The 16,490-nt window shown below is 33.7% G+C and overlaps 2 protein-coding genes across 2 annotated transcripts; both read right to left on the reverse strand.

The window, feature by feature from the left end:
- Positions 1-2,156: 2,156 nt before the first annotated feature.
- On the reverse strand, positions 2,157-2,399 carry LOC110769061 (CLAVATA3/ESR (CLE)-related protein 4-like). The gene has a single exon (XM_021972960.2). It carries the CDS (start codon positions 2,397-2,399, stop codon positions 2,157-2,159), a length of 243 nt encoding a protein of 80 aa, XP_021828652.1.
- A 6,791-nt stretch (positions 2,400-9,190) lies between these two features.
- Positions 9,191-15,384, reverse strand: LOC110769069 (MLO-like protein 12). The gene is made up of 14 exons (XM_021972969.2): positions 15,239-15,384; positions 15,094-15,151; positions 14,608-14,822; positions 13,589-13,705; positions 12,491-12,551; positions 12,124-12,212; positions 11,682-11,756; positions 11,449-11,537; positions 11,315-11,364; positions 11,060-11,100; positions 10,779-10,949; positions 10,009-10,044; positions 9,803-9,931; positions 9,191-9,680 (listed from the first exon to the last, which is right to left on the reverse strand). The coding sequence occupies exons 1-14, from the start codon at positions 15,356-15,358 to the stop codon at positions 9,228-9,230; spliced, it is 1,704 nt and encodes a 567-aa protein (XP_021828661.2). The 5' UTR covers positions 15,359-15,384; the 3' UTR covers positions 9,191-9,227.
- Between the last annotated feature and the right edge of the window lie 1,106 nt (positions 15,385-16,490).

Raw genomic sequence — 16,490 nt, forward strand, 5'->3', positions numbered from 1 at the left:
TCTTTCCTCTTCTTCCTCCTCCCTCTCACCCTTTTCATACAACAATTTCTTATCATCGACCCCTTTGAAAGTTCTCCCTCTTCATCATGGGCAGGTGCATTACCATCGAATTTATGACGAATGGAGCACCATGATTCACACATCCCTTCCATTCTACATTGTAGATCTAGATCTGAAGAGTGAGTTGAGATAAATAAATAGCTCTTGGAATTTGGTACACAATTGCTAGATCGCTCGTCGCCTTGTCGACAGCCACAGTCGCTGAAGACGACGATGACGATGACGACGACGATGCTAATATTCTCTCTCTCTCTCTCTCTCTCTCTCTCTCTCTCTCTAAGATTTTTTGATGCAACAGAAACTTCCCATCGGTCTAAAAAATGAAATGAAATCGCAACTAAAAAGATAACCCACAACAACTCACCTTCCCAGAAAATTCCTCGCCATGTTTTTCTTGTTTGGATAGGTTGATAATTTTGGAAACCCATCATGATCCCTTTTTTTTAAGACTTCAACAAGGAAAGGTAGTTGGATTTTGTTTCTAAAAATTATATTATTTCAGATTTACAAGAACAGTTTAGTTAGATTTCTGAGGGAGTCCATGAAGATATAGAGTTTTTATCGGATTAGCTGCTTTTTCCACCACATTTTAGCGACTAGTTTTTTTTTTTTTTGGTGCTGCGAAATTGACCACTAGTTGCAGGCCGTAAGAGTCAAAGAACAAAAAATGGCAGCCAACATGAGGAAAGGGGTTGATATTTTGTTTAACACCAATAAAAAATCCGGCAATCATAACATTGTTGTGGAGAAGACAATGTAGGAAGAAGGAAGAAGAGAGAGTGGAGATAGAAAGACTCCTATCGGTAATTGTGCTGTAATTAAGGGAGGATAAAATAGATTTAGCTGTGTTCAATGAATTTTGTGCTTTAATTAGAGGAGAATAAAAATTTAAAATATATGTAACTATATTAACTGATTTGGTATGCCACATCATCTTCCACATCAGATGGTATACAATTGTGGTATAAAAAGGATGGTGTCTCTAGCATTACCCTTCACGATGTTAAACGTATCCCATTGCTATTTTGCCATGTGTCATTTCATCTAATTTCCTAATTTTTTTCAAATATTTTTCAATTTATACAATTCACCAAAAATTCATTTAAAAAATGCTACGAAATCCTAGTAACATATACTTTCATTATGTAACATTAAATTTATATTATTTTGTGAAAAAAGAAATAAATTATTTTCGAAGCATTCCTAAAGACTAGAAACAAAAAATAATAAATAGTAGATCATTGTAAAAAATTCCCAAATAATAATAAATTTCAAACAATATCCTCATAATTTATAAATGACTAAGCAAAAATCATATGCCTGAATATAGAAACTGGTTTTGAGCATTAATCAATGACTGATAAATAGTAAGGAATTCTTGTCGATATATCACTTGAACTTATAGCTTAGTTTCAATTTGTCACCTTAAAGAAAAATTTAAGAGAAATATCACCTTAATTTTTCAAAATCCATGATTTGTCATCTCACTTTAACATCATTCAATTTTCCATTCATTTTAAGGGTATTTTAGTCTTTCCACTTTCAAGGGCATTTTTAAAATGGAAAAATCATTATAATTTTTTTTTATACATGCTCAGAGAGAGATAGAGAGAGAAAATAGGGGGGAGGGGGAGGAGGGTTCCTGTGCGATGTGTTTTGGTGGGGGAGAAAGGGAGAGAGGATGGTGTTAAATTCAGATGACAAATCATGGATTTTGAAAAATTTAGGTGACATTTCTCTTAAGTTTTTCTTTAAGGTGACAAATTGAAACTGAGGTATAAGTTCGTGTGACATTTCTATAATTATATCTATATAGTAAAGAAATAACAAAAGAAAACTTCTCTTTACGAAAAGAACTACTGTTAGTTGATTAAAAGAAGAAGGAAAAAAAAAAGAGAGCTTCGTTTGGTAAAATTAAGAAGAGCCGTGATATGGAAAAGAACTTCTCTCTTGCATATAACTAGAATACAGAGAAGCATTTTTCTGGAGTACCTGCACTTCAAACTAATCCTCCACAATCAAATAGAGGAATTACAAATCTTATGTGTTCTGCATTTCAAGTTTCCCATGGAATATTTTTCAAGATTGATTCAGTTTCAGTGATGAGCAGGGTCGGGTCCTCCAGGACTTCGTCGCATTGTGTGGGAATGGCTTCCAACAACCACAGCATCATCTTCTTGAAACCTTAACTTGTGTTCTTTTGATCTTTGAAGCAATTGTCTCAATAATATGCTAGTCATATTCTTCCTCTCTAGATTGGGGTCCAGGGGACGACTTTCTGACCTAGAAACGATGAGGAAAACCAAGGCAAGGCATAAGTAGAAATTCAGGCTTGCCATTGTTCACTTTAGGCTTCAACCTCAGTACTAAATCAAGCTTTCACAGAGGCTTATTTATAGTACTTTCTTGATTCTTTTATTTCATTTTCATTTTATGAACTCATTATTAGTGGAATCATATGTGAGATTCAGTTCACTTTGTCTTGTCTGATGGTGCCACAAATTAATTTCTCGTGCAAATTCTGAGCTGGCCACTTCAAATTGCATGGTTTCACAGAAGTACTGTCGATATGCCATAGAATGTGTCAATGTACATCGTTTTTGTTGGAATCCCACATCGGTGAGGTGAAAGAAAACAAATGGGTTTAAATAGAATTAACACACTCTAACTAATATTGAGGCCTTTTGTGATAAAACCTCACACCTGACGGATTGGGCAGGTGGTAAAGTGGGGACAATAACGGTGTTGTTAGAATGGGACCCAACGGGCAGATCCAAAAACTTCAACACTTTTTGCTAATAAAAAGTATTGACAAGTTATCCATACATTTTCGACCATATCGATAGATTATCAATACATTCACATCACAAAAAGGTTATATATATATATATATATATATGATTCTCTCAAAAGAAAAAAGGATTCTATATACATCAAACGAGTCTCCACTTCCCAAATGTGTATGTCTAGTATGTTACTTTTGACCTTGCATTTGATTAGTTATGCCATTAAAGAGCTCAATCAGGGTGCCTTTATAAGTTCGGTGCTATAACCTTTTCCCCTTGGGGACGTCGAATGGTCACCCTTTTTATTTCCAGCACTTTCGAAGGTCAACATTGCACGATCTCCTTCAAGTATAATTAACACTTTAACATGCCTGTAGGCTCAAAGTAAGCAAGCGTGCTCGTAGAAATATATATATCTATTTTCGTTGACCTATGGGGAATTTAGATGACATGAGCTGGGACAAGAGCAAATGCGTACATGATACTATATGTTCATAGAATTTGAATTTAATATATAGTTGGAACATGATAACGCATGCATGTTGAGAGAGAGAGAGAGAGAAGGCACGAAATGGGCTTAGATGTGCAAATGCTTGCATATATAAAATACATGAGTTTTGTAGAGAATGTGGTGCCAACCTTCGAACCCAAGAACAGTAGGAGTTAGTGCAAGCGCACTTAACCACAAGGGCAGGTTGAACGCCAATATAAAATATATGAGTGCTGTATCTTATATATATATATACGTATATAAATTCAAAAAACATATCAACCTCTAATATATGTTTTATTATGTATTGATCATATTTTTCTTAATTTACCACATTCTCATATCACCTAATGTGGTAGATGAAGTGGACAACCACATCAATTAAAAAGTGTCAATAAATTATAAAAGCAAAGAAAATGTTAAATTAATTTTAATTGATGTGGCTATCCACTTCATCTGCTACACAAGATGGTATTGGAATGTGGTATACAAATGTGATAAGAGTAGTATTATTCTTTTTAAAACAATAATGCATAACAACAAAATAATTTCAGTTTGATTTCAAAGAAACATAGTGAAGGGAAAACTAGTTCTATGCATTTTTTCAACGACACAAATAGGCTAATGAGCTATCTAACATGCATTTTAACTAAATACAAAGAAGTGGGAAGCAAAACTAGAATCCTAGAAACTCATACAAATCCCATTTAAGTCATTAACTTGTCTTACTTGAACACACTATTGTACCTATTGGAGAGCCATAGTGGATTATCAAGCAAGGAGAGATCAAAAATCACTCTACTTGAACACCTTCTCAGGGTTCAAGATTCGCTCCAATGGTAACTACAGCTCTAATCCCTCTATTTAATTAGTTGTAGAGAGTCTATGATGCAAAATTTCATAAGCCTAGAAAGATTTTGAGTTAAATAGGATTTGTATGAGTTTCTAAGTTTCTATTTTACTTCGGCTTCTTTGTATTTAGTTGAAATGCATGTTAGATAGCTCATTATCCTATTTGTGTAATTGAGAAATGCATAGAACTTAGTATTCCCTTCAGGATCTCAAGTAAAGACAACCATCATTGAATAACTCATCTATTCACCAAAAATCAAAGAGAAGAAACTTGTTTGTAATCAAAACTAGATGACTAGTAGTGGGCCCAAACTTAAAGATGAGGTGGATGATCGAGGGATTAGATCTACCTTCGGTAAGGACTTTCCTTCGGTAGGTTGAACGTTATCTACGCAAAGAGATAGAAGAAAGTAGTAGGTAAGACCTAAGGCACCGATGTGGTATCGCCTGAAGGCCTTCCGATGCTAAAGTTAGCCGAAGGAGAGAGGAGTTAACTATTGACAAAGCAAGGGCATAAGTGTCAAGTAGCTATTACTGTGTACCCTAGTGGCAAGGGGCTCTATTTATGGAGGTTTTGGGTGTCCTCTTGGTGTTAAATTTCAATGTGGGATTCATGGGAGTAACTTGGGAGGCTGCCACGTGTCATAGCGAATATACCAGTGAGGAGGTATTTCAATGTGGGATTCTTTTCTTGTTTTTAATTTTTTTTTTTATAGTCTGTTTTTTAGTATAAACGATAGTCTAAATTACAGGGGATGGGTATTTCTCTCACACACACACACACACACAACTATGATGCAATGGGGATTCGAACCTGAGACTTCGGGTCTGCAAGTCTATCTTTTTCATTGGCTAGACCACGTTGGCAGTCTGTTTCACTTGGTCTCTTGCAAGAGACTTATTCTTATTGATGCGTAGCAGTGTCCTCTGCTCTGTAGTTTTGTTTTGCATATAGTTTAACCAAGCTCAAGTTCAATTCCAAATAAAAAAAATTACTTAAAATAAGATAAAGTATGCAAGGGTGAGTTAAACACAGTTGTGAAAAGAAAGATATGAGAACACCAATGCATTAGCTTTTTACTGATGGTATAAAAATTGAGATATGAAAGTTCCTATTTCATTTCACTTGAATCTCATTACATAATATTAAGGGAAGAATTCTCATACTCCAATGATCTAGTGTCACGATAACATATAATCTTCACAATCCAACCCCATTACTTGCATCTCCAACTCGAGAAAAACATACCCTGAAAAGTTTAAACAAATAAAAATAGAGGCCATTTAGCACCCAATACCACATTACGAAAACAATTTACAACTTAAAGTTGTGTTGTGTGTTTAGAAATGTTTAAGATCACAATTCCAGGACTGGATAAAATGATCCTTGTTGCATAGATTCAGCTGCTCCAAAATTGATTCAGATAGACCCTCAATTTGTGATACTTGCAAGTGTATGAGTAGTGGGTACGTAGTATAGCATATGTAAGTGCGAGGTCGATTTCACAGGGATTGATGATAGAGTGATCCAATGCAGTTTCTTACACAAAACAGAAATGAAAACACAAAAACAGAAAACAAGAAAATAAGAATCTAAGACAAGATGGTAAGGCTTTAGAATCCACCCTAATCGTCCTAATCATGTTATGGCAGCGAGTATACAAGTACAGATTCATTCATGAAGATTTTTTAAAATAAGTCCCTGGTGTGTAGATCAAATTGCATATATTCTCCTAAAGTATGCTCTAATGCATGATGTTTACACAAAGCTTGTACTCCAGAGTACAATCTATGCATGGTATTTACATAGATTGAAAACACAAAGGAATCCATTAAACACATATGAGAATATCATGTTATGGCAGCGAGTATACAAGTACAGATTCATTCATGAAGATTTTTTAAAATAAGTCCCTGGTGTGTAGATCAAATTGCATATATTCTCCTAAAGTATGCTCTAATGCATGATGTTTACACAAAGCTTGTACTCCAGAGTACAATCTATGCATGGTATTTACATAGATTGAAAACACAAAGGAATCCATTAAACACATATGAGAATATGAACATCACAAGAACCCTAAAGCATGGTGTTTACATTAGGAGTTCTAGAAACCAATTCAGATGAACAATTCATATGCAGTTCATGAGTTTCCGTTTCTGTATAATTGGTTTTTCTGGAAATTGTTAAGCATTTTTCGTTTCATGTACACTTGTTTAGGGATCATTTGAATTTTAGTATGAATGTGTGAAGTATATAGAACTTATACAATTCTATCAACAATTGATATGTCTTTTGATTTTTTTAGTACTTTCATCATGGTTTTGACTTTTTGGTTCCTCGCTTATTAATAGGTGCATTTTTACACAGACTCTGCAGTGCAATTTCTAATTCTATAGAATTGATTTTTTTGTTGTTGTTTATGTTTAAGTTTAATTTTTTAATTTTTTTTACATAATTGATATCTACATTGTTTTGTTATAGAGTAGTTTTTGTATTGCAGTTTTTTTTTTGGTTGCAATTTCAGTTTTTGTTTGCAGTTTTTTTTTTGTTTACAACATTGATATCTACATTGTTTTGTTATAGAGTAGTAGAATAATGTTAAATTACACATTGCAATGTTTTTTTTTTGTTGCAGTTTTTGTTTTTGTTTTTAGTTTTAGTTTTTGTTTTTTTTCAATTTTCTATTATATAAACCTAAAAAATACAAATATAATATATAAGGGTTTAAAACTTATAAATTTTTGTAACTTTCTAGAGCATGAGGGATTTGGTACAAATCTTGTGCGAATGGGTGTTGACATGAATGAATTTTTTATTTTTTTATTTAACAAAATCATTTGACTGTTAACATAAATACCTTGTAACTGAAAAATATCACAAAAATAAGGTTGGTGTAGTTGTTTGTGAGTGAGCTTCCTCCTTTGAGGGTCAAGGTTCGAATTCCTTCAATGAAATAGATTGTAGTTTTGAACTTGTTTTGGCAGTTTTGAGTTGATGACTTATACTTCATGATATATTTTCGCTTTATCATGATTTTAGTTAAAGCTTATTGAGTTTCAAAATGGTTATGGTCACTTTAGTTATAAAAGAGATTTATTTTAAGTATTTGTGAAAACTGAGGGTTAGTATGTTCATATTAAACAATTTAAAACTTTATTTTTGTCCCCTTATCAAGGTTATTAGTTTCTTCCTTGTTTTGCGCCTCCAAGACATAGATAGTTGAGGTCGATTGCACCACATTGAGGCTCTATATAGTGCTCACATACCCTCTTCAACTTGTAGGCTTTCCCCTTAAAAACTAGGGATTTTTGTAGAAATGTCACATGAACTTATACATCAGTTTCAATTTGTCACCTTAAAAAAAATTTAAGTAAAATGTCAACTTAAGTTTTCAAAATCCATGATTTGTCACCTGACTTTAACATTATCCAATTTTCCATCCATTTTAAAGGGTATTTTAGTCTTTCTAATATTAACCCTCTTTTTTATATAATTTAAATATAAAGTTATGAAAACCCTCTTGCTTGAAAAGACTAAAATACCCTTCAAAATGGATGGAAAATTGGATGATGTTAAAGTCAGGTGACAAATCATGAATTTTGAAAACTTAAGGTGACATCGCTTAAATTTTTCTTTAAGGTGACAAATTGAAACTTATGTATAAGTTCATGTGACATTTCTACAAATATCCCTAAAAACTATCTACTTTTGTAATATTTAGTGTGTTATTTTTAGAATATGCTCTTATATGCCCAAAACTATTAGGATAACTTATTTATGTTGTATATGTTTGGTTGGGGTTTTGAAACCTAAATTGGACTGTGAATGTTATGGTGGTTGAGTATTGTGAAAATTTAGAAGTGCTCTATTGTAGGTTGATAATTGGAAATGCTATATTTATAGGGGAGGCTTTGTCGGATTTTCGACATGAGTCGAACCGATTTAGATAATCTAAACCAAGGGCTAAGGGTAGCAGTCCCGACACCTAGTGGATGTCGAACATGTTCACGACCTATCTCGAGTTCCAAAGCAGAATCCAAGGTCCTGAAGGACGTGGGGTAATTAATAGGTTTAATGCAGGTTATACTTGTGCCATTACTCATGTAACGGCGATTGTGGCATGTGATTGGGCCTAATTGGTCAGATGTACTTTAATGGGTGCATTAACCCTAGTGGGTCTTTTCTTATATGACCCTGATGGGCTTCAAAGGTGTTGATTCTAGGGGTGGGCTCGGTCTGGTTTGATTCGGTTTTCACATTAAATCAGAACCAAAATCGGTACTATTTAACCAGTCCAGTTCGATAAGGTTTTAGTGAAAGAAATTATAAAATTGGCCGGATTATTATTATTTCAAATTATTTTTTTATACAAATTCCAACTCAAATTTTATTTTTTGGGTTTGAAAATTAACAAATAATCCAATTTTATACAAAGAAAGATATTGGGCCTAAAAAAGAGATGTTTTGAAGTTGGGTTTGGGGAAATATTAGTTTATGAGATTAAAAATGTAGCATTGGATTTAAATAATTTTGTAAATAAAATAAAATAATACACAACCAATCTGGTCCGGTTTGGTAAGGTGTGAAACCAAAATTGGAATCGTTCCGGGTTGGTTCGATGCTGATTGGTTGACTTTTTTGTCAACCGGTTTTTTCCATCTGGTCCGGCTCGATGTTCCTGTTTTCCGGTCCCGATGCCCAACCTTAGTTGAGCCTATGGGTGGGAATATCCCCTGCCAGTTGAACCAAACGTTGTCATGTGTTCCTAATCAATGTGTGATTGAGCGCAAATCCCTTTTTCGCACTTGTTTAGAGTAGTCTTGTCTATTTATCTATGTTCTTGTCCATTTGTAATTATGTCATTGGCGTGTGAAATCTTACCTCCACAATAATACTATGATTTTACTAATTTACTACCGAGTTTGGAAGAATTTCTTAATATTTCCAAAAACTTCATTTATTTGTTATTATACAAATATTAACATAATCGTGAAGCATTTCCAAGGTGAGGAGTTATGTTCTTGCTGATCATTTATCAAAAGTAGTTGACGTCATGATCTTCATCAATTACGTACTGAAGTGATTTCACTCCACTTCGCTTGCTACTTTCTAATTTCCAACTACTCCCAAATGATATCTCACCATCATAAGTTATCATTCTTCCATTGATCTTTGGATTTTCTTCCTCTTTGGTGATTTCTGGAATCGATATACTTGTTGTATCTGGTTTTGGAAGAGAATTGTGTGGGACTTTCTCTTCTATGATTTCAGAGGTAAAAGAAGAGCTTTCCACGACTGAATGTGGAAAACTTTCAAAATCTAGTATTTCAGTACTCATTTGATCTGAAATGGAAAAGTCAGTTGCTTCAACACTGTTCTTGGAAATGGATCTGCTCTTGGAGAGCCTGTGTCGTGCATTCTTGTGCCAGTTTTTTAGGCCATCTACTACACGTTCAGTAAACACTGCTTTCTTCATGCCAGAACCCATCTATGAAGTAAACCATTATGGGGAAAGAAAAAAGAAAATAAGAGATGTCATTTGATTTGAAATTATGCATGATTTGTAGCTCAATCCATTCAATCTTACATATATATATACATCTTTCTTACCTGGGTAACAAGTGCATGAAGAGGTAGGGTCACATAACCGCAAATGAACTGCACAAGAAGTCCCATGGAAATCCTTATGGCTATGACTTCCCTTTTGCGATTTAGGCAAGACCCTTGGCCATACTGAAACTGTTATTGCCAATATGGGATAAGCTTTAGAATATGAAAATTGATGGAATTTTCCAACATGTATAAGATTTACATACCCATGTCCACGTTAAGAATGCCAGCTGAAAGGAGTTCTGCAATCCATTCAAATACTTTATTCAAAACCTCTATCATAATTTTAATAATATATATATATATATATATACACACACTATCCTCTTGCTCCAATGTTGTTAATAAATGATTGGTAGATTGTAAAATTCGACCATTATAATTAGGTTGATTTTGACTGATGCGATTCAAATTCACAATCTGACAACATAACAATTGTATGACAAGAAATTATTTTGTTATTTACATGCATGAATACCTAACCATGAATAAGCTTTTTTTTATTTAAAAAAAAAAGCAAGTAAGATATGGTAACTATATGTAAACATGATCTATATCCATTGAACCTGCAATATTTTCATTGGTCACATTTGGAGCCAATGATTAGATTGAATTGCATATCTCACTAGATTCAACCTACGTTGAAAGAATAAATGGAGGCCAACTTTCAAATTTTCGAGTTGAAGGTAGAAAGATTAGTAATGAAGAAAACTTATTAGTTACAATCCTCATAAAATGATAGGATATCAACACCTTATAATTTATTCCCCACAAAATGAAAATTTCTTAAATTCTATCTTCATTTCCTACTTCAATTTTGCGAGCTATCCAATTCAATTCTTAAACTCTATCTTCGTTTCATTACAATTTCGAGGTCATGTCGGGAATTCACCTTATATTGTTGGCTTTTTTTCGAATTTATTGATCTAGTTTGATGAAGAAATTTGAAATGCTTGTGTTATATGATTATATCTACCTGGATTAGGACGAATTGGATGAGATGAAGAAGCCAATGTGGTCGACCAAACCAAAACAAGTCATCATTGAGCTTCACTACAAGACAACCTCGAATGACGGGATTCTTGCAACTCTCCACACACATTTTGGTTATGATCATTTCCATCTTTGCACCCACAACTATAACAATCTTCACGAAAGAAATATTGACAGAATATTATATATAATTAAGAAGAAAAAAATTGAAGTCTTCAAATAATATTTTGTTATATATATAGAAGATGATGTCATGTGTTGTACCAGTAGGGGGATGAATGGTAGCCAATAATGGTTATAAAACACTGCAAAAAAAAATAAAAAAATAAAAAATCAAGGCATAATGTTACCACCATTATTTGTCAACATATTTAAGCATAAATGTCCTTCAAAACTTATGTTGAAGAGAACCGAACCCTGAATTTATTCTAATCCTACGTCATTAGCCCACGTTCGTTCAGCATCAAGAGCTTAAATGATGAGAATTAAAATAAATAAAAAATGCTGCAGTTGTCTTACCATGTGCACTGGAAAATATGAAAAGGATGGAGAAGAGCCAGATCCAAAATCTGCAAAAAGAGTTCCAAAATGTATGTTAAAGAGTCATCTCATGAAATGATAAGCTCTACTTAGAAAAATGTATAGTGTTTTACCTTATTCCAACCACTTGCTCAAAGTCGTCATCGAAAGCTCTTGCAAGGAATTTCAGGAAATTGAAGTTGCTACTTTTGGTGAAGTTTGCCTGTGCAATCCAAACATGAAAACATCAGATCCAAGTTGTAAAAAAGTAATTTTAATATTTTGTTTCTTACTTTCTTTTTTTTCTTAATGAGATTTTTGTTTCTTGATTTTTCTGTATGACATGTATCTATGTGATCTTGCTTACCTCAATGAACCCATTTCGCAGCGTCATGTAATCGGCTTTTGAGATTGAACCACTAAATTGTCGAGCAAAACAAACCTATATATAAACCATATCAGAGTCCATATTGTTGTTTGTTATTATTATTATTATTTAGTACAAACGAGGATTTACACACAAATATTCATTGGGTGCGTGGGGTTTGGAGCCTATATGTTCACATTTATCTTTACCTTGTCTCCAACATACAACCAAAATTTGGATCGATAGATATTGAATACAAGATTTCGAATGTAAGGATAAATGTGTAATACTTCAACTATGAACACCATGGACCTTCTATTTTCCGTTTGACATTGTTGTATTAAATTAAACAAACAACAAATTAAGTCTTAATCTAATTTACTTCTCTTCCCAACATCATAAGAGCTTTCAAACTTGATGAGTTAATATGATTATGACTTACAGGCCAAAGCAACAGAGGATGTTTACTCCAGAACTTCAAATGTCTTTTCCCAAAAGGAGTTTGATGGATAAGCTGGAACCTCCTTGAATCTGTATACACATAAGAAATTTGATTATCATTAATCGGCCGTAAAACCGTGTTTGCAGTCATAATTTCCTTCTAAACAAATATAAATCCAAAAGAAGGAAACAAAAAAAATCCAGACAGAATTGTGCAAAATCTAGTAACAAGATGAAGCCGAATTGCAAGAACGATATCATGCAGAGGGATTGCTCATCAAGTCTTGGATGCTACTAATTGTGGAAGTGACAAAAATGGGTGTCATCATAATAACAATGACCATTACATATGGATGCAGAGGGATTACCGTTACGAATCTGGTATTCTAATGTTCGAGTCTCATCCTCCCAAGCATTCCATTTCCTCATCTGGTATTCACAATCAAATTTCAATGAAGGTCATAACTAATTATAACTTATGAGACTTTCAGTTGATAGACAGCTACAAATCTCTCTCTTGTTGCCTAGAAGGAGATAAGAGAGGTGAGGTAGGAAACTATTGTCCCATGAATTTTATCACCGGGTTAAAATAAATACTACTAAATAACTTGAAAAATTGTCAGAAATCAGTAATTGATTAATTTTTTATCAAGTAAACGTCCATTTATTTTTTTTGTATAAAAACATGTTAAAATAAATAGGCTCTAATTATTTCCAAGTTGTGGGCTAGACCGGGTTTAATGTGTAAAATATACAGACCGACTTATCAAAACACGATTGGTTGTCCTTTTTTCATTTTTTATATAAGCGATATTGGGAGAGGAGGAAATCAAACTTAGGACCTTGGGTGCAAGATTAAATTATCTTAACTACTTGATCCCCTTGCTGGTTGGTCCTTAAATAATCCTGGCCGTTGTTACAAAATAGCATGTCCAAGGTTGCTACGTCATGTTTGTGGCCAGGACCATGAATGAACTCATTTTCTGCTTGAATATCAATTTAAATTATAATCCATTGGAAATAAAATAAAATTTATAATCATAGCAAGACCAATGCAGACGCCTATGCCTAGTCAACCTACTCTCCTTTTTCTTATCAGCTAATTGAGATTCCTCAGCCGTACATGGGGTGTCACTATAGTGGAAAACTGGGTCAAACTCTCCCACTCCCCCAAGTGCATCCGGGTTCAATTCACGTAGGAAATAATCTTGAAGGAGCCGAATATAGTACTCCTCCTCTCCCTCCCTACCGAATGACCAAAAAAATAAAATAATTGAGATTTCTAAGCCCAGCTACTCTAGAGTCCGCCGTAATTTAAATAAATCCGAAAACACAGACAAGCAAACTGAATCTTATATTTTGCAATTAGGTTATAGTGCTTATTAAATTTCTCTTTTCTTTTTCTTCCCTATATAACGGTACATATATTTATATATAATATACATAATAGATGTATGAATTGATACCTTGGCCATCCCAAGAAACATGGTTAGGATGCAGTAGAGCACATGAAAAACTGCCAACAGAGAGATAAAGATGTTCAGTTGCAAGACTCCTTCCCTTGACACTAGAGAAACCATCCCCTACATATCACACAAAAACAAAACAAAAAAAATTCTAAGTGTAATTAGGTAAGGTTATAAGGTTATAATTGTAAATTTAACTAGTAAAGTATTCAAAGGGTAAATACAATAGTGGAGTGCTAGCTGTACCTGGAAGAATTTTTTTTTTTTTTTTTGTCTGATCGAAAAAATATTTCTTATATAGATAGTTTTAGACAATTATGTATCTGTATTTGTTACGTAATGATAAGAATTATTTAGGGTAGTTTGATAATCATTTCAATTTTAGTTTTTATTTTTTATTTTTTGTGTTAGAGGATATAGAAAAATGAGAGTGAGAATGGGAGTGAGGATGAGATTGAGAGAGAAGATGAGAGGAAGGAGTAATAAAAGTGAAAACAATTTCAAATAGATTTCAATTTTTAGTTTTTGTTTTCACTTTTGTTACTCCTCCCTCCCATCCTCCCCTCTCTTCTTCCCTCTGAATCCCATCTCTATTATCATTCTCACTTCCATTGTCCATCTTTTTCCTCTACATTCTAGAACAAAAAATAAAAACAAAAAATTGAAATTGAAATGGTTATCGCACGGGATTTTAATGATGAGATGAAGTTTCTACAAGCGGTAGAGTCAAATATTTACCAAGAAGGATAAACAAAAATGATTTTACTATGGACCTCTCTACCTATCAGATGTAAAAATGTTGCATTTAGCCTTCATGCCCCACGTTGGTAAGAAAAAAGAGGTTAAAGGCCGGCCATAAGCAAAATATAATTATGTAAGGGATCGATGTAGCTTTCAAAATGGTCCGTTGATCCTTGGTGAGCCTTAATTCGCTCTGCCATTTATTATTATTATGTATTATGTTGTAGATCAAGATTATTATTATGCATTACACCAGATGTCCATAAAGTTTATTGTACCTTTGCCTCGCAGTAATTTTCGTCGTTGACTTCCTTAGAAAAACTGGTGGAGTTTGAGCCTGAAAGTTGCGTGGCGGATGAGACATCAGGTTCTGCGTCTTCCACATATTTACATGGAAGAAAAGTGTCTGCCAAAGTTTGGGCAACGCAGATTTTTGATATTGGCACCTCTGATATCGTAAGAAGCAGTGATACCAAACCCAGTTTCATCATTTCTATTCAAAATCAAACAAACTAATCAAGAACAAATCTCATGGGAATCATTTTCACATAAAATATTTTTTTTTATTCAAATAATTGGGAAATGAAGAAAACAAAATTTGGAAAGCGTGGGTAAGGACTTATAGTTTAAGTGATTAAGAACATTTATCCATACACTCGATGTCCTAAAATCGATTTCCCCTCTCCAGATACTTTTTCATAAGAAAAAAAAAACTTGGAAAACGTGGCAAAATAGAGTAGGGTTTGAGGCATGCAAGTAATTACCTGTTTTGAACTTCATCAAAGCCCTATTTAGGGATTTTCTTCTCCTTCTATTAAGAAACTGATGATGAAACAACCAAATTAAATGTTAACCACATATAAATATTGATTCATAAAAGCATTTTAATACACATGCATGCATGCATACCGTTGTTAGATGGTGAATACTAGAGTCGATGATGAAGGATAGGAAGAAGAAAAACAAAGCAAATACTGATACAGCCCAGGTTGGTGTCTCTTCAAGCGATCTTCCTCTCCCTTGGTCCATCTCTCTCTCTCTCTCTCTCTCTCTCTCTCTCCAAACACTTCGTTATCTGATTGTTAATATAGGACAACGTACAAGTACGGAAGATCTTGTAGTTTTTTTTATAAAATTAATCATGCTAATTTACAAGTTTTAATTAAAGTGATTACTTGTGTGCGTAAATGGTGCAAAAAATAATCATAAATTATCATTGAATTTCTGCCCACCGAAAACAAAGTTATCATTGAATTTGTATAAAAAAATATTCGACGGTTGGATTGAGAACACTCTGCCTGTATGACGGGGATGTCATTGCATTGACAAAGACCAGTGCATGCATCAAACAATATTTTTAGGAGACATCATGCTCGTACTGACAGCTTCGACAAAAATACGAAAGCAAAAGTCAAAGTTTCTTCCATCTATAATAAGCAATATGTCTTTCTTTTTTATGTTTTTTTTTGTTTTGTTATAAGCCAAAGTTCTTATGCTTATCATAGTGACACCTTGTTTTGTATGGAGTCAACCACAAAATTAGCGGTAGACATTTGATCCAAAAGAATCCGCATACCAATCATACCGATACTTTAGTTTGGATTAATAGTAGAGATTTTAAACTATCAAAAAGTTCGTACAATTAACGAATGTTAAGCTCTCTATTGAAGCGAATCGATTCATGCCCGTATCTAAACAGAACTAATAAAAACTTAAAAAACCTAACTCCTTAGGATTAAAACATGTACTTGTGGAGAAACTTATCCAGACTTTTATTCAAAATTTTAAAAAAATTGGGCATCAGTGTTTCATGCGTGTTTGCATGATGACCAACAGGCCCGGCCCTGACTAGGGGCAGTCAGTGCGACTGCCCTGGGCCCATTATTCAGGGGGCCCAAATATTTTTTTTAGTAAGTATTATATTATATTATTATAACTATTAACTTATTTAATATTTTGAAAAGGAAAAAAAAAGACCAACAATCTGGTCTGTTCCACTTCTCAAGAAGAAGAATGCTTTTGTGCGCCTGTTCCTGTTCTACTCCTCCAGGTCGCTTTTACTTCTTCTTCTTCTTCGTCTTTTTTTCTTCTTTCTCTTCTTCTACAGAGTTTTGAATCCTCTCCTAAGCCTCATCTAAGTTGGTCCTTGTGATTTGTGAAT

Source organism: Prunus avium, chromosome 3 (assembly GCF_965620075.1).
Source record: "Prunus avium chromosome 3, drPruAviu1.hap1.1, whole genome shotgun sequence".
Taxonomy (NCBI): domain Eukaryota; kingdom Viridiplantae; phylum Streptophyta; class Magnoliopsida; order Rosales; family Rosaceae; genus Prunus; species Prunus avium.